This window comes from Aquarana catesbeiana, linkage group LG01, assembly GCF_042186555.1.
Source record: "Aquarana catesbeiana isolate 2022-GZ linkage group LG01, ASM4218655v1, whole genome shotgun sequence".
NCBI classification, from domain to species: Eukaryota; Metazoa; Chordata; class Amphibia; order Anura; family Ranidae; genus Aquarana; species Aquarana catesbeiana.
Window position 1 is genome coordinate 280,919,470 of NC_133324.1, and position 27,389 is coordinate 280,946,858.

Consider the following 27,389-nt stretch of genomic DNA (forward strand, 5'->3'; position numbering starts at 1 on the left):
TCTGTGTTCCTGCTTAGCAGAAACACAGGCTCTCTGTCTTTGTTACTAACAGAACAGCGATCTGCCTTGTTTACAGTGAGTGCATCGATCAGTGAGTTCCGGCGGACAATCACAGCGGGAGTGGGTCACTGGTGGCGCACCGCAGAACTGGAAGTGCAAAATCATGTATCTGTACGTGATTTTGCACAGGGGAGCCGCTGCCCCGCAGTAAAGGTGCATGGGGCGGTCGGTAAGAAGTTAAACAATTTGTTCTACTTGTAATGTAACATATCTATTTAGGATACTAGTAAATTCATCTAGGAGAATAAGTAATTGAGTACCCAAATGGCCATTATAAATTATTGTCCTCAAAATTATTATCTGTTGGCCATGGTTTTTGGATTTTTTTTTATATTATAAACAAGTACCAATTGAATTTTACAGTCCCCAATGCTTTATTACAGATATTATGGAAATTGACTGATTATATCAGTATATGTAGTATTGGATTTGTGTAAAAATTCACGTTATAGTTCTTCAAATCCTAAAAGATAACTGTTGAAAATGACCAACTGTGGTTTCTTTTTACATATAACCACTGCTTCTGCTTCCTTTTATCTGATTGACAGTATGTGAAGCACTACTTTGAGCAATGTTGTCACTCCAAGCCCCTGCGTGGGCAGTTTGGATGCTTTTTGGTATTCTTTTAAAATGTAATAAAATATATTTGTACCAGAAAATGACCAATTGCTTTGAACGAAAGAATATTATAACTATTATGACACTACCTTTTTGAAAAGAATATAAGTAAACAAGGTCTGAAATGTCCCTCTTGTAAAAATCTTTTACCAATAGTGAGGGAGATTTACTAAAACTGGTGCACACAGAATCTGGTGCAGCTCTGAATAGTAATCAGCTTCTAGGTTTTATGGGCACTGACAGGTGGCACTGATGGGCACTGGCAGGCGGCACTGACAGGTGGCATTGATGGGCACTGACCGGCGGCACTGGTTGTCACTGATAGGCGGCATTGATTGGCACTGATAGGTGGCATTGATGGACACTAATAGATGGCACTGATGGGCAGCACTGATTGGGCAGCTACTAACAGGTGTTAATACTGGGAACTGATTGGCACTGTGATGGACACTGATTGGCACTATGGTGGACACTGATTTGCACTGTGGTGGGCACTGATTGGCACTTTATTGGGCACTGGCAGGGGGTTACGATGGGGCACTGACTGGGCACCGATTGACAGCTTATGGGTACATTTGATGGGGGCTGTGCTGATAATCAGTGTGATGATTTTCAGCACAGACCCCCCCTCTGACAGGGAGAGCCACCGATCAGCTCTCCCTGTCAGCACGAAACGAGGAATGCCGTTTACCGCACTTCCTGGTTCTCGGGATGATCAGCTGTGATTGGTCAAAGCTGATCACGTGGTAAGAAGCCTCTGTCAGAGGCTTCTTATCACGATCAGGAATGCAGTGTGTCAGACGGGCGTGCACCGGCATGTTATCCTGCTGAACGTCATATGACGCCCAGTCAGGATAACAGAACCACTTCCCGGACGTCATTCTGTTATGGGCCGGGTGGGAAGTGGTTAAAGTGATTGTAAGGTTTCATTTTTTTTAAAATAACAAACATATCATATTTACCTCCACTGTGCAGCTCGTTTTGCACAGAGTGGCCCCGATCCTCGTCTTCTGGGGTCCCCCGACGGCTCTCGCGGCTCCTCCCCACATCAGATAACCCCCTAAGAGAAGCTCTCTCCAGAGGGGATTACCTTGCGGGTGCGCTCCTGACTCCAGCATCCAGAATGTATCACTCGGCCCCGCCCCTCGGCTCCCGCATCATTGAATTTGATTGACAGCAGCTGTATCCAATGACTACGCTGCTATCAATCTATCCAATCAAGAGCCGAGAACCCTCTGCAGAGAGACAGCGCGTCCCCGCCGGGTCAAGTTCCAGGGCTCAAGTAAATAAAACGGGGGGCTGGGGGGCTGGTTACTGCCAGGTGTTTTTTTACCTTAATGCATAGGATGCATTAAGGTGAAAAAACACAAAGGTTTATAACCCCTTTAACATGGGGGGTAAGTTTAATCTAAGTTCCCTTTAAGTATCTAATCATGTGTACGGGAAAAATAAAAAGGTTTTCTACATTTGAAAATAATTGAATGATTGAAGTAAACACAGTTTCATCTTTTTCACTAATTAAAGCGAACATTTACTTTGTAAAGTGAAGTTTATACACTCCTTCAGTAAATCATCCCCACTGGGAAAAAAATCAAAGTGCAAAGTGTAGTACCACAAAGCAAGCAATCATCATCTCTTTTCAACATTTCTTTTTCCTGGAATTACTTTTTGTTGCAATGAATTACTGCACCGTGGAGATAATTCACTAAAGACAAATAGGCTGTTCACTTTGCAAGTGCAGTTGCACTTTGTGCAAGCAAAAATTATGTTTTTTTTTTTTTTTTTAATTTTCCTTTCATGTGATTAGGTATTGTTTGCAAAGTGATTATTTCACTACATTTACTAAGTTCTCTTGCAAAGAGCAACTTCACTTTCAAAGCAAACAGTACTTTTTTTTTTAAATCAACCCCTATGAGTCTACTTCAGTTTTGTTTCCATATATGAATTTTTAGCAATTTTTAACTCTATGCACAGGGACCTAGGTAATTTAGTCTAGATAAGTAAAGGAAAAGGACTGAAATATCAAACTTTTAAAGTAAATTTAAAAAAAAAATCATATTACCTTAACCACTTCAGCCCCCGGAAGATTTGGCTGCTGAATGACCTGGCCATTTTTTGCGATTCGGCACTTTGTTGCTTTAACTGACAATTGCGCAGTTGTGCGATGCTGCACCCAAACAAAATTGACGTCCTTTTTTTCCCACAAATAGAGCTTTCTTTTGGTTTAGGCCGATATGTATTCTTCTACATATTTTTGGTAAGAAAAATCGCAATAAGCGTATATTGATTGGTTTGCCCAAAAGTTATAGCGCCTACAAATTAGGGGATAGATTTATAGCATTTTTATTATTATTTTTTTTACTAGTAATGGCAGCGATCTGCCATTTTTATCAGGACTGCGACATTATGGTGGACACATCGGACACTTTTGACACATTTTTGGGACCATTGGCATTTATACAGCGATCAGTGCTAAAAAAAATGCACTGATTACTGTAAAAATGTCACTGGAAGGGAAGGGGTTAACACTAGGGGCGATCAAGGGGTTAACTGTGTTCCTGCTATGTGTTTCTAACTGAAGGGGGAGGGGACTGACTAGAGGAAATGACAGATCGTGGTTCCTAGCTATTAGGAACACATGATCTGTCATTGCTCACACTGTCACTGCGCGCGCCTGCTATCCCGAACCCACAAGCCGACGTATAGCTATGACGGCTCGCGGGATCGTGCCGACCTGCCACCGTAAAATGACGGTGGCTGGTTGGCAAGCGATTAAGCTAACAAAGGTAACTATTAAAATGAGAGTTCTTGTTAAAAAGATATTCTGCAGTCTTGTACAAATTCACTAATGAATAGCATAATGTTAATGATAAAGAGATACAACAAAGTACATCATTCAAGTAATTCATCATTCAAACTTCATCTTTCAGTGAACTGACTAGCAAACTATATCAATTCAACTGCTATGGCATACTGAACTTCTCACATCATTGCTTCATTAACAAAGTCTGTATAACATTCTTTGTGAGAATATTAGATTAAGTAGACTCATAATTATGTTAACAAGAATTACAGTTGAATTGTCCCTATTAGGTATAAAGAGATTTGTATAAAGCACAAAAAAAACATTAAACACTTGAAAAAGTATGTAAAACTATGGACAATTATTGAAAAATATTGTAGAATAACATGTCAAACGATATTAGAAAAAAGTTTCCAGATGCATACAGTAAATAGCGAAAGAATAAAGAAATAAATGTTAGAACTTACTCAGGACAGTAAGTTAGGTTCCACCATCACCGAAAAGACCACCACAGTAATTTAAAGTTGTACAAAAACTACAATACCTCGATGGAGCCCTCAGAACACTATGATTAACAAGACAGAGGCAGAACCTATTTAGAACTTTTGTAGAAATGTCTACATTTATTACGATGTTAAAGTATCATCAAGCCATTCCATTTTATTATACAGTTAGCCTTCAAGTAGTCAACAACAGGGTTCAGTTTTTTTATTTGTGACCCCAAGAAGCAAAGTGCTTTTATCTTGACACCATGTAAAAAACTGTTCTCAATACTACACTGCATAAAGAAATCATTAGGCAGGTACACACGTTTATTGCTTACCACACATATTAGAATTTGACTGCACAATCTCCTTTAGATCTACCAATAATTATGCAGTACAAGCTCCTGCTTGATTAGATATAAATAATTTGGATAGTTCCTGTAAGTCCTTATATTAGATATTTTGGTAAGTCTAAGGCTACACCTGCATTTAGGTTAGTAATCTGGTAAGTTTGAACTGTATCCCTCCCAGACCAGGTTCTCCTGCCTTAAGATGTACTTGCCTTTACCTGAGTTTGTTTGCATTCTTAGCTGGTAGCCCTGAACAGTGTATTCTGTCCCTGCTGTCAGAACACAATAGCTCGGTGGAAGTGATTCCCCCATCCATCTCAAATGTGTGGATGGAGGAATCATGTCATTTTTCTGCATTCAACTCACTGGTTGAATGCAAAAACTGAATCATCTATGGGCTGCTTTAAAGGAGATTGTATAAAAGATTAAAGAGTCAGATTGTGATGTGCACATGGAGCTTATGACCTGATCTTTAAAAGACATCTTACACTACTTCTGCACTCAGATAAAAAAATATAAATATTATTTCACATAAAAATAGAAAAATAGTGTAAAATATAATCAATGTCCAAATTAATATAAGAAGAGGTTTGTAAAAAGTGTAGAAAGATAAAACAAAGACACATTAATAAGAACATATGAAATGTGGAAAATTATAGCAAATCTATCAAAGTACATTAAAACAAATCTATTATTAGGCAGTAAGTTATTTGTATTGTGTATATATCATTTTATAGGCTTAGAAAGACACACATTGCAGGTAAAACCAAACACAGACATAGAAAGGACTGTAGAATGCAATAAATGTCAAAATAAATATTTAAAAAAGAATTTTAGAAGCATAATAGTGTGATAGAACAGAAAATAGACAAAATAATCAGCATATAGTATAAGTGTTGGCATTATTACACAGTACTTACTTTTGACGCTGAGTGAAGTTCCACCACCGAAAATCCACCACAGTGATTTAGAGCTGTACAAAAACCTTCAGTAGAATACCTTCTGTAATGGGGCCCATAGATCAGCTAACACCATAACTGAAGAGACATATGGCTCCAAGGTGGCTTTAATAATGAAGAACAGTTGAAATGTCCACACTTCTTGTGATCTTGAGATATCTCCAAGGACATCGATTGTATCATACAGGTTGCCTTCACAGTCACCCACAATGTTTTTTAACTGTAACCCCAAGTATTAGAGCGCTATTGTTCTGACGCCATAAAATAGCAGTTAACATTAATATGAAGAAGAATAGCCTACAGATGTAAGTTGTAATGTTTTAAAAGACCTCTAACATCTTCGCTCTAAAAAAAGTATTTGATGTATGGATAAGGATAATTAAGATGTTAATGATGCATAATATCAGTGTTATTGATCTGGGACCATAAAACAGTAGTTCACTATGCAACTTAGGTGAATTATTAAGGAAGCCCACGGGTCAAGTGCTAATGTTTTAAAGGACCTCCAACATCCCCCCTCATATATCTGATCAGTGTATTATGCCATGACAAGGATAATGATGATAATAACTATTATATCTCTTCACGCCACATTAAATTTTGTCAGTCCTTTATTTATTAGTACAGTAATAGAGTCAAATTCTACCTGGTGAGATTATATGTTGGCTTTTCATATTAGCTTTCACATTTATTCTTACACAGGTATTACAAGATGTATTTTTCAGTGTTGTATAGGAAAAGATTGTTTCTTTAGTTTGTCGCCAAGTGTTTTTTTTTAATTTTCCCTTTTATCGCATCCTATTTGCTATCATAAATTACATTGTCCTACCTATTTCACTGTTAACTGCGTTACATATCTTACCGATCATTTTCTTAGGGTTAAAACCAATACCAAGTAGATGAGACTACAGTTTGTTGGACTATTTGTTTTGTGGTCATCTTCCACTCCCTACATTTCTGATATTTGTTGTATCCTATAGTTACAGGAATCCAGGTCACATTTTTGTTGCATAGAAATTTTACCTATGTATACATATGTCTCACTAAGTTATAGGGCATCTAAAGAACTGCTATATTGGGATTGATTTACTAAACCTGTAGAGTGCAAAATCTGATGCAGCTGTGGATGTTAGCCAATCAGCTTCTAATTTCAGCTTGTGCAATTTATCTTTGACAATAAAACCTGAAAGCTGACGCAAAGCTGCACCAGATTTTGCATGCTCCAGTTTTAGTAAATCAACGCCATTGAGTGGTTCTGTCATGACATTAGCTTTACCCAAGAAGGTGAAATCTATTAGTTTGATTTACTAAAACTCTTATCAAGTTTAATGTTTTTTTCTTTGTTATTTTGTTAAGTAAACACCCTCTACACCCTCAATAACTTTGTAGAATTGGAAAAGGTAAACTGATATTTAGTTTACCTCTTTATACATTTTTAATTGCACCAAGTGATAAAACCTTTCATGTTGCAGCATCGTCACTGTTATACAAAAGTGTTTGACATGAAATCTCAATGATGACAAAACTTTATAAAGATAAATTTTTTATTGAATGTTTCATGCAGACAAAAGACAGAAAACAGAACATGGCCCTTATTTGTGTTACTATGTTTTGAAGAATAGAGAAAAATATGGGCAAATGATTAATTAGAAACAGTTACAGTGGTTAAGAAAAAAAGTATTAAAGTGGACTTTTTTCAATGGCTTAAGCTAATTAGAATAATACCCATAATTGGGAAAATACTGTTAATGGCTCTCTGATCTCCTCAGTGTCTGGACATATTCTTGGCCCTCATGTTTCACTTTGCAAGAGTATTCGTCATGTGTATTATAAACAGAGGAGGTCATGGTGAGGAAAGTGCTTCCCATGTATGAGTTGTCACTCTGTTTGACGATTTGTGATGTGTAGACTCCAGCTGTCCAAGCTCTTCCATCCACCAGCCACTCTGTTGTTGCAGTCTTGGGTTTGTAATCACTGACAGTACAGACTAAGGTGGCTGATTTTGCCTCTAATTCCTGCGCAGATGGAGGATATATAAACACCGATGGTGCCTTCACTTCACCAGCTATTGAAACATGAAAAAAAAGGGTAAAAAATGTACTAATAACAGATGATTTACAAATTATTAAGTCACTTAAATGGAAGATAATGGAAAATAACACACACAAGTACAAATTACACCTTAAATTACAATTTAATGTTTTACTTATTTCAACCATTTGTTGTTGATTATATTAAATCTTACATAATCCATTTTGGTTGTATTTAATGCTAAAGGATACAGATGGCTGGACACACTGTTGATTTACTAAAAATGGAGAGTGCAAAATCTGGTGCAGCTCCACATAGAAACCAATCAGCTTCCAGATTTTTTTTTTTTTTGGTCAAAGCTTTATTGAACAAGTTGAAGTTAGAAATTGATTGGCTATCATGCACAACTGCTCCAGATTTAGCACTTTCCAGTTTTAGTAAATCAAACCCTAACTAACAATCTGTATCTAGATGAGACAGCAGAAAAATTGTGTTATATCTAATATCCTGTTTAATAAATATTTAATAATCGCACTGCCAATAAATTATATATTTAGCTGGGTTTGAATATTTTCCATATGTAGTCTCTACTTATGTTTTATGAATAAATCCAGCCTGTAGCAATGTTTTCAATAAGCTGAAAATTAATATGTAGTGAAAATAATGTGCTATGGGGTTGATTTACCAAATAAAAATAGGCTGTTCTCCTTACAAGGTAATTTTCACTTTGCAAGGGGATTTTCCCTTAGCTTTATGTATATGGTGAAAATGCACTTGGCAAACGAATTACCCAATCAAGTAAAAGGAAAAAAAAGAAAGAAACAGTATGCTTGCACATGATTGAAAGATGGACATCAGTAGAGCTTTACCTCAAACAATAATCTAAAGGAAAATCCCCTTGTAAAGTGAACAGCCTTTTTGCATTTGGTAAATCAACTCATGTACATCTTATGAGTACAACATATTTTAAGTGAAAGTATAATATCATTGTTATTTGAGCTAAACATATTTTTTGGTTGCTTTCAAAAATATAGTTTGCTGTTAGTATTATTTGTTATAGCAGCTATGCACCCCATAAAGCTTAAATCTTGATTTAAGAACAGCATTTTAAATTGTTACATAGAACCCAGAATTATCTGGGTTGCATCTTTCATACAATTCAGCTGAACATAATGAAGGTTTGTGCTGCAGAGTTTAGTTCCTCTCTGGCATAAATTACCAAAAAAAAAAATTACAAAAGAAAAAAAAGTTTGACATTGACAGCAGTTTCCAGATGCATACTGTAAATAGTGAAATAATAAAGAAAAAAAAGTTAGAACTTACTCGGGACAGTAAGTTAGGTTCCACCACCACCGAAAAGACCCCACAGTAATTTAAAGTTGTACAAAAACTACAATACCTTGATGGAGCCCTCAGAACACTATGATTAATGAGACAGAGGCAGAACCTGTGTAGAACTTTTGTAGAAATGTCTACATTTATTACGATGTTAAAGTATCATCAAGCCATTCCATTTTATTATACAGTTAGCCTTCAAGTAGTCAACAACAGGGTTCGGTTTTTAATTTGTAACCCCAAGAAGCAAAGTGCTTTTATCTTGACACCATGTAAAAAACTGTTCCTAATACTACACTGCATAAAGAAATCATTAGACAGGTACACAAGTTTATTGCTCACCACACACATTAGAATTTGACTGCACAATCTCCTTTAGATCTACCAATAATTATGCAGTACAAGCTCCTGCTTGATTAAATATAAATAATTTGGCTAGTTCTTGTAAGTCCTTATATTAGATATTTTGGTAAGTCTAAGGCTACACCTGCATTTAGGTTAGTAATCTGGTAAGTTTGAACTGTATCCCTCCCAGACCAGGTTCTCCTGCCTTAAGATGTACTTGCCTTTACCTGAGTTTGTTTGCATTTTTAGCTGGTAGCCCTGAACAGTGTATTCTGACTGTGGGGAAGTCTCCCTGCTGTCAGAACACAATAGCTCGGTGAAAGTGATTACCTTATCCCTCTCAAATGTGTGGATGGAGGAATCATGTCATTTTTCTGCATTCAACTCACTGGCTAAATGCAAAAACTGAATCATCTATGGGCTGCTTTAAAGGAGATTGTATAAAAGATTAAAGAGTCAGATTGTGATTTGCTCATGGAGCTTATGACCTGATCTTTAAAAGACATCTTACACTACTTCTGCACTCAGATAAAAAAATATAAATATAATTTCACACAAAAATAGGAAAATAGTGTAAAATATAATCAATGTCAGAATTAATATAAGAATAGATTTGTAAAAAGTGTAGAAAGATAAAACAAAAAAAATTAATGAGAACATATGAAATGTGGAAAATTATAGCAATTCAATCAAAGTACATTAAAACAATTCTATTATTAGGCAGTAAGTTATTTGTATTGTGTATATATCATTTTATAGGCTTAGAAAGACACACATTGCAGATAAAACCAAACACAGACATAGAAATGACTGTAGAATGCAGTAAATGTCAAAATAAATATTTGAAAAAGAATTTTAGAAGCATAATAGTGTGATAGAACAGAAAATAGACAAAATTATCAGCATATAGTATAAGTGTTGGCATTATTACACAGTACTTACTTGTGACGCTGAGTGAAGTTCCACCACCGAAAATCCACCACAGTGATTTAGAGCTGTACAAAAACCTTCAGTAGAATACCTTCTGTAATGGGGCCCATAGATCAGCTAACACCATAACTGAAGAGACATATGGCTCCAAGGTGGCTTTAATAATGAAGAACAGTTGAAATGTCCACACTTCTTGTGATCTTGAGATATCTCCAAGGACATCGATTGTATCATACAGGTTGCCTTCACAGTCACCCACAATGTTTTTTAACTGTAACCCCAAGTATTAGAGTGCTACTGTTCTGACGCCATAAAATAGCAGTTAACATTAATATGAAGAAGAATAGCCTGCAGATGTAAGTTGTAATGTTTTAAAAGACCTCTAACATCTTCGCTCTAAAAAAAGTATTTTATGTATGGATAAGGATAATGAAGATGTTAATGATGCATAATGTCAGTGTTATTGATCTGGGACCATAAAACAGTAGTTCACTATGCAACTTTGGTGAATTATTAGGGAAGCCCACGGGTCAAGTGCTAATGTTTTAAAGGACCTCCAACATCCCCCCTTATATATCTGATCAGTGTATTATGCCATGACAAGGATAATGATGATAATAACTATTATATCTCTTCACACCACATTAAATTTTGTCAGTCCTTTATTTATTAGTACAGTAAAAGAGTCAAATTCTACCTGGTGAGATTATATATTGGCTTTTCATATTAGCTTTCACATTTATTCTTACACAGGTTTTACAAGATTTATTTTAGCAGTGTTGTATAGGAAAAGATTATTTCTTTAGTTTGTTGCCAAGTGTTTTTTTTTTTTTTTTTCCCTTTTATCGCATCCAATTTGCTATCATAAATTACATTATCCTACCTATTTCACTGTTAACTGCGTTACATATCTTACTGATCATTTTCTTAGGGTTAAAACCAATACCAAGAAGATGAGACTACATTTTATTGGACTATTTGTTTTGTGGTCATCTTCCACTCCCTACATTTCTGATATTTGTTGTATCCTATAGTTACAGGAATCCAGGTCACATTTTTGATGCATAGAAATGTTACATATGTATACATATGTCTCACTAAGTTATAGGGCATCTAAAGAACTGCAATATTGGGGTTGATTTACTAAACTTGTAGAGTGCAAAATCTGATGCAGCTGTGCATGTTAGCCAATCAGCTTCTGCAATTAATCTTTGACAATAAAACCTGAAAGCTGACGCAAAGCTGCACCAGATTTTGCATGTTCCAGTTTTAGTAAATCAACGCCATTGAGTGGTTCTGTCATGACATTAGCTTTACCCAAGAAGGTGAAATCTATTAGTTTGATTTACTAAAACTCTTATCAAGATTAATGTTTTTTTCTTTGTTATTTTGTTAAGTAAACACCCTCTACACCCTCAATAACTTTGTAGAATTGGAAAAGGTAAACTGATATTTAGTTTACCTTTTTATACATTTTTAATTGCACCAAGTGATAAAACCTTTCATGTTGCAGCATCGTCACTGTTATACAAAAGTGTTTGACATGAAATCTCAATGATGACAAAACTTTATAAAGATAAATTTTTTATTGAATGTTTCATGCAGACAAAAGACAGAAAACAGAACATGGCCCTTATTTGTGTTACTATGTTTTAAAGAATAGAGAAAAATATGGGCAAATGATTAATTAGAAACAGTTACAGTGGTTAAAAAAAAAGTATTAAAGTGGACTTTTTTCAATGGCTTAAGCTAATTAGAATAATACCCATAATTGGGAATATACTATTAATGGCTCTCTGATCTCCTCAGTGTCTGGACATATTCTTTGCCCTCATGTTTCACTTTGCAAGAGTATTCATCATGTGTATTATAAACAGAGGAGGTCATGGTGAGGAAAGTGCTTCCCATGTATGAGTTGTCACTCTGTTTGACGATTTGTGATGTGTAGACTCCAGCTGTCCAAGCTCTTCCATCCACCAGCCACTCTGTTGTTGCAGTCTTGGGTTTGTAATCACTGGCAGTACAGACTAAGGTGGCTGATTTTGCCTCTATTTCCTGTGCAGATGGAGGATATATAAACACCGATGGTGCCTTCACTTCACCAGCTATTGAAACATGAAAAAAAAGGGTAAAAAATGTACTAATAACAGATGATTTACAAATTATTAAGTCACTGAAATGGAAGATAATGGAAAAAAACACACACAAGTACAAATTACATCTTAAATTACAATTTAATGTTTTACTTATTTCAACCATTTGTTGTTGATTATATTAAATCTTACATAATCCATTTTGGTTGTATTTAATGCTAAAGGATACAGATGGCTGGACACACAGTTGATTTACTAAAAATGGGGAGTGCAAAATCTGGTGCAGCTCCACATAGAAACCAATCAGCTTCCAGATTTTTTTTTTTTTTTGGTCAAAGCTTTATTGAACAAGTTGAAGTTAGAAATTGATTGGCTATCATGCACAACTGCTCCAGATTTAGCACTTTCCAGTTTTAGTAAATCAAACCCTAACTAACAATCTGTATCTAGATGAGACAGCAGAAAAATTGTGTTATATCTAATATCCTGTTTAATAAATATTTAATAATCGCACTGCCAATAAATTATATATTTAGCTGGGTTTGAATATTTTCCATATGTAGTCTCTACTTATGTTTTATGAATAAATCCAGCCTGTAGCAATGTTTTCAATAAGCTGAAAATTAATATGTAGTGAAAATAATGTGCTGTGGGGTTTATTTACCAAATAAAAATAGGCTGTTCTCCTTACAAGGTAATTTTCACTTTGCAAAGGGATTTTCCCTTAGCTTTATGTATGGGGTGAAAATGCACTTGACAAACGAATTACCCAATCAAGTAAAAGGAAAAAAAAAGAAAGAAACAGTATGCTTGCACATGATTGAAAGATGGACATCAGTAGAGCTTTACTTCAAACAATAATCTAAAGGAAAATCCCCTTGTAAAGTGAACAGCCTTTTTGCATTTGGTAAATCAACTCATGTACATCTTATGAGTACAACATATTTCAAGTGAAAGTATAATATCATTGTTATTTGAGCTAAACATATTTTTACATATGTTGGTTGCTTTCAAAAATATAGTTTGCTGTTAGTATTATTTATTATGGCAGCTATGCACCCCATAAAGCTTAAATCTTGATTTAAGAACAGCATTTTAAATTGTTACATAGAACCCAGAATTATCTGGGTTGCATCTTTCATACAATTCAGCTGAACATAATGAAGGTTTGCGCTGCAGAGTTTAGTTCCTCTCTGGCATACATTACCAAAAAAAAAATTACTAAAGAAAAAAAAGTTTGACATTGACAGCTGTTTCCAGGTGCATACTGTAAATAGTGAAAGAATAAAGAAAAAAAAGTTAGAACTTACTCGGGACAGTAAGTTAGGTTCCACCACCACCGAGAAGATCCCACAGTAATTTAAAGTTGTACAAAAACTACAATACCTTGATGGAGCCCTCAGAACACTATGATTAATGAGACAGAGGCAGAACCTATGTAGAACTTGTGTAGAAATGTCTACATTTATTAAGATGTTAAAGTATCATCAAGCCATTCCATTTTATTATACAGTTAGCCTTCAAGTAGTCAACAACAGGGTTCGGTTTTTAATTTGTAACCCCAAGAAGCAAAGTGCTTTTATCTTGACACCATGTAAAAAACTGTTCTTAATACTACACTGCATAAAGAAATCATTAGACAGGTACACAAGTTTATTGCTCACCACACACATTAGAATTTGACTGCACAATCTCCTTTAGATCTACCAATAATTATGCAGTACAAGCTCCTACTTGATTAAATATAAATAATTTGGATAGTTCCTGTAAGTCCTTATATTAGATATTTTGATAAGTCTAAGGCTACACCTGCATTTAGGTTAGTATTCTGGTAAGTTTGAACTGTATCCCTCCCAGACCAGGTTCTCCTGCCTTATGATGTACTTGCCTTTACCTGAGTTTGTTTGCATTTTTAGCTGGTAGCCCTGAACAGTGTATTCTGACTGTGGGGAAGTCTCCCTGCTGTCAGAACTCAATAGCTCGGTGGGAGTGATTACCCCATCCCTCTCAAATGTGTGGATGGAGGAATCATGTCATTTTTCTGCATTCAACTCACTGGTTGAATGCAAAAACTGAATCATCTATGGGCTGCTTTAAAGGAGATTGTATAAAAGATTAAAGAGTCAGATTGCAATGTGCACATGGAGCTTATGACCTGATCTTTAAAAGACATCTTACACTACTTCTGCACTCAGATAAAAAAAAAATATAAATATAATTTCACACAAAAATAGGAAAATAGTGTAAAATATAGTCAATGTCCGAATTAATATAAGAATAGATTTGTAAAAAGTGTAGAAAGATAAAACAAAGACACATTAATGAGAACAAATGAAATGTGGAAAATTATAGCAAATCAATCAAAGTACATTAAAACAATTCTATTTTTAGGCAGTAAGTTATTTGTATTGTGCATATATCATTTTATAGGCTTAGAAAGACACACATTGCAGATAAAACCAAACACAGACATAGAAATGACTGTAGAATGCAATAAATGTCAAAATAAATATTTGAAAAAGAATTTTAGAAGCATAAGAGTGTGATAGAACAGAAAATAGACAAAATAATCAGCATATAGTATAAGTGTTGGCATTATTACATAGTACTTACTTGTGACGCTGAGTGAAGTTCCACCACCGAAAATCCACCACAGTGATTTAGAGCTGTACAAAAACCTTCAGTAGAATACCTTCTGTAATGGGGCCCATAGATCAGCTAACACCATAACTGAAGAGACATATGGCTCCAAGGTGGCTTTAATAATGAAGAACAGTTGAAATGTCCACACTTCTTGTGATCTTGAGATATCTCCAAGGACATCTATTGTATCATACAGGTTGCCTTCACAGTCACCCACAATGTTTTTTAACTGTAACCCCAAGTATTAGAGCGCTATTGTTCTGACGCCATAAAATAGCAGTTCACATTAATATGAAGAAGAATAGCCTGCAGATGTAAGTTGTAATGTTTTAAAAGACCTCTAACATTTTCACTCTAAAAAAAGTATTTGATGTATGGATAAGGATAATGAAGATGTTAATGATGCATAATATCAGTGTTATTGATCTGGGACCATAAAACAGTAGTTCACTATGCAACTTAGGTGAATTATTAGGGAAGCCCACAGGTCAAGTGCTAATGTTTTAAAGGACCTCCAACATCCCCCCTCATATATCTGATCAGTGTATTATGCCATGACAAGGATAATGATGATAATAACAATTTTATCTCTTCACGCCACATTAAATTTTGTCAGTCCTTTATTTATTAGTACAGTAATAGAGTCAAATTCTACCTGGTGAGATTATATATTGGCTTTTCATATTAGCTTTCACAATTATTCTTACGCAGGTTTTACAAGATTTATTTTAGCAGTGTTGTATAGGAAAAGATTGTTTCTTTAGTTTGTCGTCAAGTGTTTTTTTTTTAATTTTCCATTTTATCGCATCCAATTTGCTATCATCATTTACATTGTCCTACCTATTTCACTGTTAACTGCGTTACATATCTTACTGATCATTTTCTTAGGGTTAAAACCAATACCAAGAAGATGAGACTACAGTTTATTGGACTTTTTTTTTGTGGTCATCTTCCACTCCCTACATTTCTGATATTTGTTGTATCCTAAAGGTAACAGGAATCCAGGTCACATTTTTGTTGCATAGAAATTTTACATATGTATACATATGTCTCACTAAGTTATAGGACATCTAAAGAACTGCTATATTGGGATTGATTTACTAAACCTGTAGAGTGCAAAATCTGATGCAGCTGTGCATGTTAGCCAATCAGCTTCTAATTTCAGCTTGTGCAATTTATCTTTGACAATAAAACCTGAAAGCTGACGCAAAGCTGCACCAGATTTTGCATGCTCCAGTTTTAGTAAATCAACGCCATTGAGTGGTTCTGTCATGACATTAGCTTTACCCAAGAAGGTGAAATCTATTAGTTTGATTTACACTCTTATCAAGATTAATGTTTTTTTCTTTGTTATTTTGTTAAGTAAACACCCTCTACACCCTCAATAACTTTATAGAATTGGAAAAGGTAAACTGATATTTAGTTTACCTCTTTATACATTTTTAATTGCACCAAGTGATAAAACCTTTCATGTTGCAGCATCGTCACTGTTATACAAAAGTGTTTGACATGAAATCTCAATGATGACAAAACTTTATAAAGATAAATTTTTTATTGAATGTTTCATGCAGACAAAAGACAGAAAACAGAACATGGCCCTTATTTGTGTTACTATGTTTTGAAGAATAGAGAAAAATATGGGCAAATGATTAATTAGAAACAGTTACAGTGGTTAAAAAAAAAAGTATTAAAGTGGACTTTTTTCAATGGCTTAAGCTAATTAGAATAATACCCATAATTGGGTAATATACTGTTAATGGCTCTCTGATCTCTTCAGTGTCTTGACATATTCTTGGCCCTCATGTTTCACTTTGCAAGAGTATTCGTGATGTGTATTATAAACAGAGGAGGTCATGGTGAGGAAAGTGCTTCCCATGTATGAGTTGTCACTCTGTTTGACGATTTGTGATGTGTAGACTCCAGCTGTCCAAGCTCTTCCATCCACCAGCCACTCTGTTGTTGCAGTCTTGGGTTTGTAATCACTGGCAGTACAGACTAAGGTGGCTGATGTTGCCTCTAATTCCTCTGCAGATGGAGGATATATAAACACCGATGGTGCCTTCACTTCACCAGCTATTGAAACATAAAAAAAACAGGGTAAAAAATGTACTAATAACAGACGATTTACAAATTATTAAGTCACAGAAATGGAAGATAATGGGAAAAAAAACACACACAAGTAAAAATTACACCTTAAATTACAATTTAATGTTTTACTTATTTCAACCATTTGTTGTTGATTATATTAAATCTTACATAATTCATTTTGGTTTTATTTAATGCTGAAGGATACAGATGGCTGGACACACAGTTGATTTACTAAAAATGGAGAGTGCAAAATCTGGTGCAGCTCCACATAGAAACCAATCAGCTTCCAGATTTTTTTTTTTTTTGGTCAAAGCTTTATTGAACAACTTGAAGTTAGAAATTGATTGGCTACCATGCACAACTGCACAACTAACAATCTGTATCTAGATGAGACAGCAGAAAATTTGTGGTATATCTAATATCCTTTTTGATAAATATTTAATAATTACACTGCCAATAAATTATATATTTAGCTAGGTTTGAATATTTTCTATATGTAGTCTCTACTTATGTTTTATGAATAAATCCAGCCTGTAGCAAAGTTTTCAACAAACTGAAAATTAATATGTAGTGAAAATAATGTGCTGTGGGGTTGATTTACCAAATAAAAATAGGCTGTTAACCTTACAAGGCAATTTTCACTTTGCAAGGGAATTTTCCTTTAGCTTTATGTATGTGGTGAAAATGCACTTGCCAAATGAATTACCCAATCAAGTAAAAGGGAAATAAAAGAGAGAAACAGTATTTTTGCACATGATTGAAAGATGGACATCAGCAGAGCTTTACCTCAAACAATAATCTAAAGGAAAATCTCCTTGTAAAGTGAATAGCTTTTTTGCATTTGGTAAATCAATTCCTGTACATCTTATGAGTACAACATATTTCAAGTGAAAGTATATAATCATTGTTATTTGAGCTAAACATATTTTACATATGTTGGTTGCTTTCAAAAATACAGTTTACTGTTAAAGCCCCATGAAGCTTAAATCTTGAATCAAGAATCAAGAACAGCATTTTAAATTGTTACATAGAACCCAGAATTATCTGGTTTGCATCTTTCATACAATTCAGCTGAACGTAATGAAGGTTTGTGCTGCAGAGTTTAGTTCCTCTCTGGCATAAATTACCAAAAAAAAAAAATTACTAAAAAAAAAAAGTTTTACATTGAGAGCTGAGACACATTTGAAGAATGACACTTATGTAGCTAAGCCAGTTATAAATAATTGTTTAGTATGTATCACTTGCAATTTTCTTGTGTTTGAAGTACAAATTTAAATTAAAGTATTTCAATACAAGTCTAAAATACTTTGAAAAAACAACTATCCAAATCATATGTGAGATGAAACCATCCATAACACTCCCAAAACATCGCTATAGCACATTTTCTTGTCTATAAAATTAAATAAAATGACAATCTGAAAAAAAAAAGAAAATATTGCTACTTACTGTTGACAGCCAGTGAGGTCCCGGAGCCAAAGATATACGCACTGTAATACAACCTCGTTCAAAAACCATGTCCAGAACAATAACATATACTGATGATACACAGTGACATACCTGCAGGTGTCCTTTCTGTACTCTTAAGTATTGCTATTGCTGTTAGGTTTGTGCTCGTTAAGTACCCACCATCATATTTCACGGTACAAGGACACAAACTACCCAAGGATGATAAAAACATAATATCATTTTAATATTCATTTCACCACAGTACATAACAGTAAATAAAACTTGCTTTCTGGTGAGTCTACATTCACACCTTTGCGTTTTTAAAAAGTTAACGTTAAAAAAAAAAAAATGGTAAAACTTACGTGCCCTGTGTAATGAAATTACATGGAAACTTCACTTTCTTCGTCTTCTTGCAGCTCCCTCTGGCTCGGTAGGCCCACAGGGCAAAGTTTATATTGACCTTACCTCAGTGTGGGTCTAATATTGAGGTAAGCGGCGTAATTGAAAGGTGGTGGTACACTTTGGTGGAGCATGAACATTTTTTGTGGAATATGCACAGCAGGCACGCATGATAAGGATTCATTTATATAACATGAAGAGGATATGTGCTATATGAAGAGGACAGTGGGTTAGGAGAGATAAAAGGATAACACTGGAGTGCTCAGAAAATGCACAGGACTCTTTAAATTCGCACTGCGGATGCACTGCATATATGAGAACAGCTTCAATGTAAATCACTGTTATTTCACAAGTTGTGTGAATCAGATGCGGTTCAAAACACATCCAATTCGCAAATACACTATATTACCAAAAGTCTTTACAAGCACATGAACTTTAATGGCATCCCAGTCTTGGTCCGTACAGTTCAATATTGAGTTGGCCCACCCTTTGCAGCTATAACAGCATCAACTCTTCTGGGAAAGCTGTCTACAAGATTTAGGAGTGTGTCTATGGGAATGTTTAACCATTCTTCCAAAAGTGCATTTGTGAGGCCACACACAGATGTGGACGAGAAGGCTTGGCTCGCAGTCTCTGCTCTAATTCATCCCAAAAGTGTTCTATCGGGTTGAGGTAAGGACTCTGTGCAGGCCAGTCAAATTCCTCCACCCCAAACTCGCTCATCCATGTGTTTATGGACCTTGCTTTGTGCACTGGTGCGCAGTCATGTTGGAACAGGAAAGGGCCATCCCCAAACTGTTCCCACAATGTTGGGATCATGACATTTTCCAAAATGTCTTGGTATGCTGATGCCTCAAGAGTTCCCCTATACTGGAACTAAGGGGCCAAGCTTGAAACCCTGAAAAACAACCCCACACCATAATCCCCCCTCCACCAAATAATTTGGAAGGCAAGGTCCATAAAGACATGGATGAGTGAGTTTGGGGTGGAGGAACTTGACTGGCCTGCACGGAGTCCTGACCTCAATCCAATAGAACACCTTTGGCATGAATTAGACCAGAGACTGCGAGCCAGGCCTTCTCATATGACATCAGTGCCTGACCTCACAAATGCACTTCTTGAAGAATGGTCAAACATTCCCATAGATACACTCCTAAACCTTGTGGACAGCCTTCCAAGAAGATTTGAAGCTGTTATATTTGCAAAGGGTAGGCCAACTCAATATTGAACCCTACAGACTAAAGCCGCGTACACGCGATCAGATTTTCCCATGGGAATTGTGTGATGACAGGTTGTTGGCGGAAAATCCGACCGCTGCATCAGACAATTGTTGTCGGATTTTCCGTGGACAAATGTTGGATGGCAGGTTTTAAAATTTTTCGCAGACAAATGTTTGTTGTTGGATTTTCCGAGTGTGCGTACACAAGTCCATCGGACAAAAGTCCAAAATAGAAACACGCATGCTCAGAAGCAAGGATGAGCCAGAAGCGGTCGGTCTTGTAAACTAGCGTTCGTCGTGGAGAATTAACACTCGTGATGTGGCAAATTATGAAATCTTGAAACGCAGCGCACAATTCTCTTCTTCTTTAATGGGATAATAATGAAGCTGCTTTGCTGGTGATACTGATGGAGTTATTGCAAACAAATTTTCAAAGGCTTTTTTTTTCTAAAATAAAAGCCTCATGCATGTGTCCTGCTTCTTAATATAGGGGCTCAACAATGCCAAGAGTTGGTGAAAGCAGGGGTCCGTCATCCGGAGATAATTCCGAAAAACATCTGGATTATTCGCCTGGAGCTCCCGCAGCAAAGGCATATGACATAATTGGTCACGATTAATAAAGCAACCAATTTTTGGTCCAAGAAATCCTTCTCCTCCTGTTCCTGGACTGGACTTGGGTCAAAGCAATAACTCCGAGGCCAATAATAAATAACACGTTATCTCCTCCGATTCCGCAACATATCTGGTTGACGAACTGACGTTCAGAAACGAACTGAAAGGCATGAAATGAAAAGCGAGAAATGAAAAGCGTGAACTGAAAAGCGCGAACTTCTACTAACACGACATTAGCAGAAAGAGCCCAAAGGGTGACACTAAAGAGCTGAAAAACCATGTAATACGTCACTACGTTCGTGTTTGTTGGCTGACAATTCCTTGCATGCAAGGCAAAATCCAGGCACACGCCTTCGGACAAAAGTCCAAGGTTTTGTCTGCGGAAAATCAGATCGTGTGCGCGAGGCTTTAGATTGGGATGCCATTAAAGTTCATGTGCATGTAAAGGCAGGAGGCACAATACTTTTGGTAATATAGTGTATATTTTATGCCTATTTATTGTAAGCAGTTCAATAGAGTGAATTTATTTTTATTTTTGTATTGTTGCGCTACAATTTGGATGTTATAGGGAATTTTTTTAGATCTCACACAAAACATTGGCGAGGAGTGAGGATGATGAGTCACATGCATGGCACATGTAGAAAGATTTCTTCAGTGTTATGAATATTCACTTACCTGATCTTCAATCTCAGTATCCAATTTGATATTTATGACTTATGGTGACTAGGGATGGGCCGAACACCCCCTCGATTTGGTTCGCACCAGAACATACCGAACAGGCTAAAAATTCGGCAGAACACCGTTAAAGTCTATGGGACATGAACATGAATAATCAAAAGTGATAATTTTAAAGGCTTATATGCAATTTATTGTCATAAAAAAGTGTTTAGGGACCTGGGTCCTGCCCCAGGGGACATGTATCAATGCAAAAATACATTTAAAAAAAACTGACGTTTTTTCGGGAGCAGGGATTTTAATAATGCCTAAAGTGAATCAATAAAAGTGAAATATTCCTTTAAATTTCATACCTGGGGGGTGTCTATAGTATGCCTGTAAAGTGGCGCATTTTTCCCGTGTTTAGAACAGTCCCTGCACAAAATGACATTTCTAAAGGAAAAAAAGTCATTTAAAAGTACTAGTGGCTATAATGAATTGTCGGTCCCGGCAATACAGATAAATTGACTCATTGAAAAAAATGGCATGGGATCCCCCACAGTCCATTACTAGGCCCTTTGGGTCTGGTATGGATATTAAGCGGAACCCTGAACCAAAATTTAAAAAAAAATTGCGTGGGGTCCCCCTCAAAATCCATACCAGACCCTTTAGGTCTGGTATGGATTTTAAGGGGAACCTCGCGGCAAAATTTAAAAAAAATGGCGTGGGAGTCCCCCAAAAATCCATACCAGACATTTATCCGAGCACACAACCTGGCAGGCAGCAGGAAAAGAGGGGGACGAGAGAGTGCCCCCCCCTGAACCATACCAGGCCACATGCCCCCCAAAGCACCTTGTCCCTATGTTGATGGGGATAAGGGCCTCATCCCCACAACCCTTGCCCGGTGGTTGTGGGGGTCTGCGGGCGGGGGGCTTATCATAATCTGGGAGCCCCCTTTACAAGGGGACCCCCAGACCCCCAAATTGTACCCATACCATTTCACAAAAAAGTGTCTAAATTAAAAAAACCACAAGATGCACTTTGGGACAAGTCCTTTATTAAAAAATAAAAAAATAAAACCGTCCCTCGAAGTCCATTCATTTTCTTCTCTCGCTACACCGATGGACCGGAAAAAAAAAAACAAGCTGCCACCGATCTGCCTCCATAGGAGGCACCCGCCGTATGATGCGTCCTCGCAGGTGACAGTTCTTTTATAACTGAGAGTGGGGCCACACGGTGACGTACCTGGGTGACCCTGCCCCCCCTCTGAAGCACAGGGGCTTCCCCATGGCTTTCCCGGGGGGTCAGAGGGGGGTGGGGCCACCTATTTACATTTTTTTTAATCTTGGCATGGGGTTACCTTTGGATTTTGAGGGGGACCCCTACGCCATTTAAAAAAAAATTGGTGCATGGTTCCCCTTAATATCCATACCAGACCTGAAGGGCCTGCTATGGAATTTGAGGGGACCCCCACACAATTGTTTTTCTTTTTTAATTTTGGTTCAGGGTTCCCCTTAATATTTATACCAGATCCAAAGGGCCTGGTAATGGACTGTGGAGGATCCCATGCCGTTTTTTTCAATGACTTTTATCTGTATTGCCAGGACCGACAATTCATTATAGCCACTAGTACTTTTAATGGACTTTTTTTTCCTTTAGAAATGTCATTTTGTGCAGGGTCTGTTCTAAACATGGGAAAAATGCGCCACTTTACAGGCATACTATAGACACCCCCCAGGTATGAAATTTAAAGGAAAATTTCACTTTTATTGTTTCACTATAAGCATTATTAAAATCACTGCTCCCGAAAAAAACAGCCATTTAAAAAAAAAAAAAAATTGATTGATTGATCCATGTCCCCTGGGGCAGGACCTGGGTCCCCAAACACTTTTTATGACAATAACTTGCATATAAGCCTTTAAAATGAACACTTTTGAGTTTTCATGTTAAAGTCCCATAGACTTTAATCTTCCCCGAACACCGCACATTGTTCGGTGTTCGCAGAATATCCGAACAACCAAAGTTCGGCCCGAACTTATGCTCGGGCCGAACCGTTCGCCCATCTCTAATGGTGACTACAACATATAAATTGAACTTTTTTTTAAATCCCTGGTGGCTTACTAGGGGTGGGAAAAAAAACTGTATTTTATATTGAGATCATACACCAATTTTGTTAGGCTTTGAGGGAAAAGACCCCTTCCACACTGGGGCCACCTGTGCGTTCGCGGTAAAGCGCAGCTCGTTTTAGCGGCGATTTACCGCTGCTTAAGCGGCGCTTTTGCACCCAAAAAAAGGGGTTAAATACTCCCGTGTCGTGGCGCTTCCAAAGCGATCTTAAGGCGCTTCAGAAGTCCCCCAAGTACACCGGCCCAGGTGTGAAAGCACCCATTGCAATGAATGGGAGGTAGGTTTCAGGCACTTTACAGGCGCTATTTCTATCGATAAAACGCCTGAAAACTGCCTCAGTGTGAAAGGGATTAAGACTCAGATCACACACCAATTTCGTTGGACTTCGAAAGATAGGGAAAAACTTGCAAAGATATTTTTGAGGTTTCTTATTTACTTATAGGGTAAAAATGAATTTAGAAAAATGTTAGTCCCCAGACACAAAGAGATTCTAAATGATTGGATATTGAAGTCAGACGGTATAAAAATAAAAAATTTGATTGCTGCAAGGAAACGACAGTGTACAAAATGAATGAAGAGAAGAGAAAATGTAAGTGTGGCTATTGGACAACTAATTTATTGAAATAAGTTAAATGACACTCTATGGAGGGACGTACTAAACTGCATATTGGGATGATGGGATGATTGGATTATTGGCTGCAATACTGAGAACTCTCACTAGATGTCAGTGTACCATATACACATATATATGGTAATGACTCTGTTGTTTCTCAAAATATGTTATTCTTTACTGCAGTGCTTGATACAATGTTGCAAGAAGCAGTTGCTAATGTTTAACTCTTCACTTGCTGATATATATGCAGCTGTACAACAGTTGCTGATATATATGCAGCTGTACAACAGGATACAGAAGTAATATAAAAATTACATTTGACCTGTTTTTAATGGGAATATGGGTAGAATTATTATTGCTCATGGGGATTATTGGAGGAATATCATGTTAACACCCGACAATGAACATATTTAATTAACAATAATAATATGCATATACTTTTTCTACATAGGGATTATGGGTGGAATATTGTAGTTAGACATACATAGGAATATATTAAACCTATTTCTGATATAAATATGTATATAATTATTTTTCTACATGGGGCTTATTGGTGGAATATTGTTTATAAATATACATAGCAACATATTAAACCCATTTCTGATGAGAAAATGCATATAATTATTTTTCTACATGGGGATTATTGGTGGAATATTGTTTAAAAATATACATAGCAACATATTAAACGCATTTCCAATGAGAATATGCATATAATTATATTTCTACATGTGGATTATTGGTGGAATATTGTTTATAAATATACATAGCAACATATTAAACCCATTTCTAAAGAGAATATGCATATACTTATTTTTCTACATGGGGATTATTGGTGGAATATTGTTTATAAATATACATAGCAACATATTAAACCCATTTCTGATGAGAAAATGCATATAATTATTTTTCTACATAGGGATTATTGGTGGAATATTGTTTAAAAATATACATAGCGGGGGGCGTGTCCGGACTATGGAGGAGTGAGGACGTGTGCCTTCTCAGCTCCGTTCCACCGCAGCACATCACCAGCTCCACAGCGGAGGTAACACCCGCACCCGCAGCAAATTATGTCCCTGAGACACCGGGCGTCCTCCCAGCCACAACGGACTGACCGATCGCGGCAATCCCAGCTGGATTCCTTCTACACGGGGCAGACCGGGAAAGGCCGCGAGCCTGCCAAGATGGCGCCGACCGGGAAGACACAGCGTGCTAACAAGGCCGCAAAGACCTCCGCTGACCAGCCACAGCAACTGGATGACTCTCCCGCTCCATCTCCAGGGTCGGTGAGTGACTCAGTCCCCCTGATCTCTCCAGGCTCCCCCACTTCCCAAGACGGTGACTCCACTGACCTGGATCCCCTGGCAGATGCAGACATCAGGCGCCATATCATGTCCCTACCCACGAAAGCTGATCTTGAACGCTTTGCTGACAGAGTGGAAAAAGCTTTAAAGGAAGATATTGCTCAGCTTAAAGCTGACACAAACCACTTAGGAAGCAGACTTGAAACTCTGGAACAGAAATTTGAGGAAACTCTCCCTGTCATTTCTAAACTACAAGACAAGTGTAACATACAGGGCCAACAGATTGAGGCCCTGCTATGTCAGCTGGATGACACAGAGAACCGCAGCAGACGGGCAAACATCAGGATAAGAGGCCTACCTGAAGCTACTGGCTCCAGGGACATAATCCCCACCCTGGAAGGAGTCTTTAGGGAAATACTAGGACTGCCTGCCACTGCTACGATCGAAATAGACCGTGCACACAGGGCCCTGAAACCCCCATCCCAGGACGCGAACAATCCAAGAGATATCATCTGTAAATTACACAAATATACGCTCAAAGACCGCATCATGCAAAAAATGAGGGGGAAACCATATTTTGATTTTGATGGTGCACACCCGGCCTTTTATCAGGACATCTCGAGGCGCACTCTTATGCAACGAAGAGCACTTCGCCCTCTCCTAACAGCTGTCCAAGACGCAGGCCTGGGGTATCGCTGGGGGTTCCCCTTCAGTCTTCAAGTCACCAAAGATGGCAGAACCATAACTCTTCGCAATAAAGATGACCTCCCGCACTTTTTGACCTCCTTGGATCTAGATCCGGTGGACTTTCCCGACTGGAGATGTTCCTCAGAACTGGGAAACGACAAATTACCTACCCACCAAACGTGGCAACCAGCCAGAAACCAGAATCGCAGGAGGAATCGCAGACGACATCTTTCTGAATCCTCGATGGGAACATCCCTGCCTGGAAACTAGCACACATCCCATTCTGGGGCGTACGAACTGCCAATATCAAAGTGTTTTTTCTTTTTATACATATTGCACTTGATTATCCCCTTAACATTAGCCGAAAGGCTGCCTGATGGTTTGCACATTTTTGAGTTTCCGGAAGCACCACCATTTTCTCCATGTCTAACCGCACCATATCAGACGTGGTGGACGGAGACGGAGGACCTCCTGCCCTCTCTTATAGACGGCACACTAACCCCCTAGTAGGCCGCCCTGCTTTTTTTTTTGGGCACTAATCCCCTTTGGGATGAGGGGTCGTGGCCTGGGGTCCCTCCCTTTCCCAGGGGGGGGCCCTCGACACGACCCTTAGTAGTTGTTTCACATACGTGGATGTTGGCATCCATACTGTTTTGATGGTTATGACCATGTTTTTATGTTCTCCTTCTCACACATGTTTTGTCTTCTCTTCCTCTTCCTCTCGTTTCTTTCCTACCCCCTCCCTCCTTATTGCAGGTTGCTCCACCATGCTGTCTGTGACGGACCCCTCGCAAATTGCGCACACTGAACACCCACGCTCCTTTCCATGGCTACCCTACGGGTAAGTACATATAATGTACGGGGGCTATGTTCCCCCCACAAATGTAGTAAGCTTTGGGGAGAGTTAAAACGCCTAAAAACCCAAGTGGTTTTCCTTCAAGAAACCCACTTTACACCAAAGTCTCTCCCCAAATTGCCTACTCACCTTTTCAACCAATGGTTTATTAGCACATCCCCGACCCCTAAATCTAAAGGGACAGCTATCGCCATACATAAGACATGCCCTTTTCAACCGACAGAGCACAACACGGACCCCTTGGGGAGATATGTTTTTCTAAAGGGCAACATTGCAGGCTAAAAATATACATTCGCCACTATTTACGCCCCGAATACAGACCAACTTACTTTCATAGACACTACATTAGACCTCTTGGCCGAATTCAGAGAAGGCTTCCTAATCTTAGGAGGCGATTTTAACGTGAGTCCTGACCCAACGCTAGACACCTCCCATGCAAGACCCTCCCACTCCTATGCATTCTTAAAGCACTTCCGCAGGACTATTCAGTCCCACCTGCTCACCGTCAGCTGGCGAGCGCTTAGACCACTGGACCGCGACTTCAGCTATTACTCTACAATACATAACGTATACACAAGAATTGACCACATCTATGTGGATTGAAATATTCTTGAACTTTTACAGTCCACAGACATTGGTTCCATTTCCATTTCCGACCACGCCCCAGTGACGATGACCTTTTCTTTGCCGTCGGGTGCACGGGGGGTTCGGACCTGGAGACTTAACGAGAACCTA

At 37.7% G+C, this 27,389-nt stretch overlaps 1 protein-coding gene across 1 annotated transcript in view; it reads right to left on the bottom strand.

Annotated features, from left to right (window-relative positions):
- LOC141107641 (immunoglobulin gamma-1 heavy chain-like) overlaps positions 1–27,389 on the bottom strand; it is a 64,919-nt gene that overhangs the window by 11,069 nt on the left and 26,461 nt on the right. Inside the window, exons 3-6 of the mRNA XM_073598558.1 lie at positions 18,187–18,220; positions 16,408–16,725; positions 11,746–12,021; positions 7,158–7,340 (exon numbers count right to left, since the gene is read on the bottom strand). Of these exons, the coding sequence (XP_073454659.1) occupies positions 7,158–7,340; positions 11,746–12,021; positions 16,408–16,725; positions 18,187–18,220 (811 nt within the window). The remainder of the gene's footprint in view (positions 1–7,157; positions 7,341–11,745; positions 12,022–16,407; positions 16,726–18,186; positions 18,221–27,389) is intronic.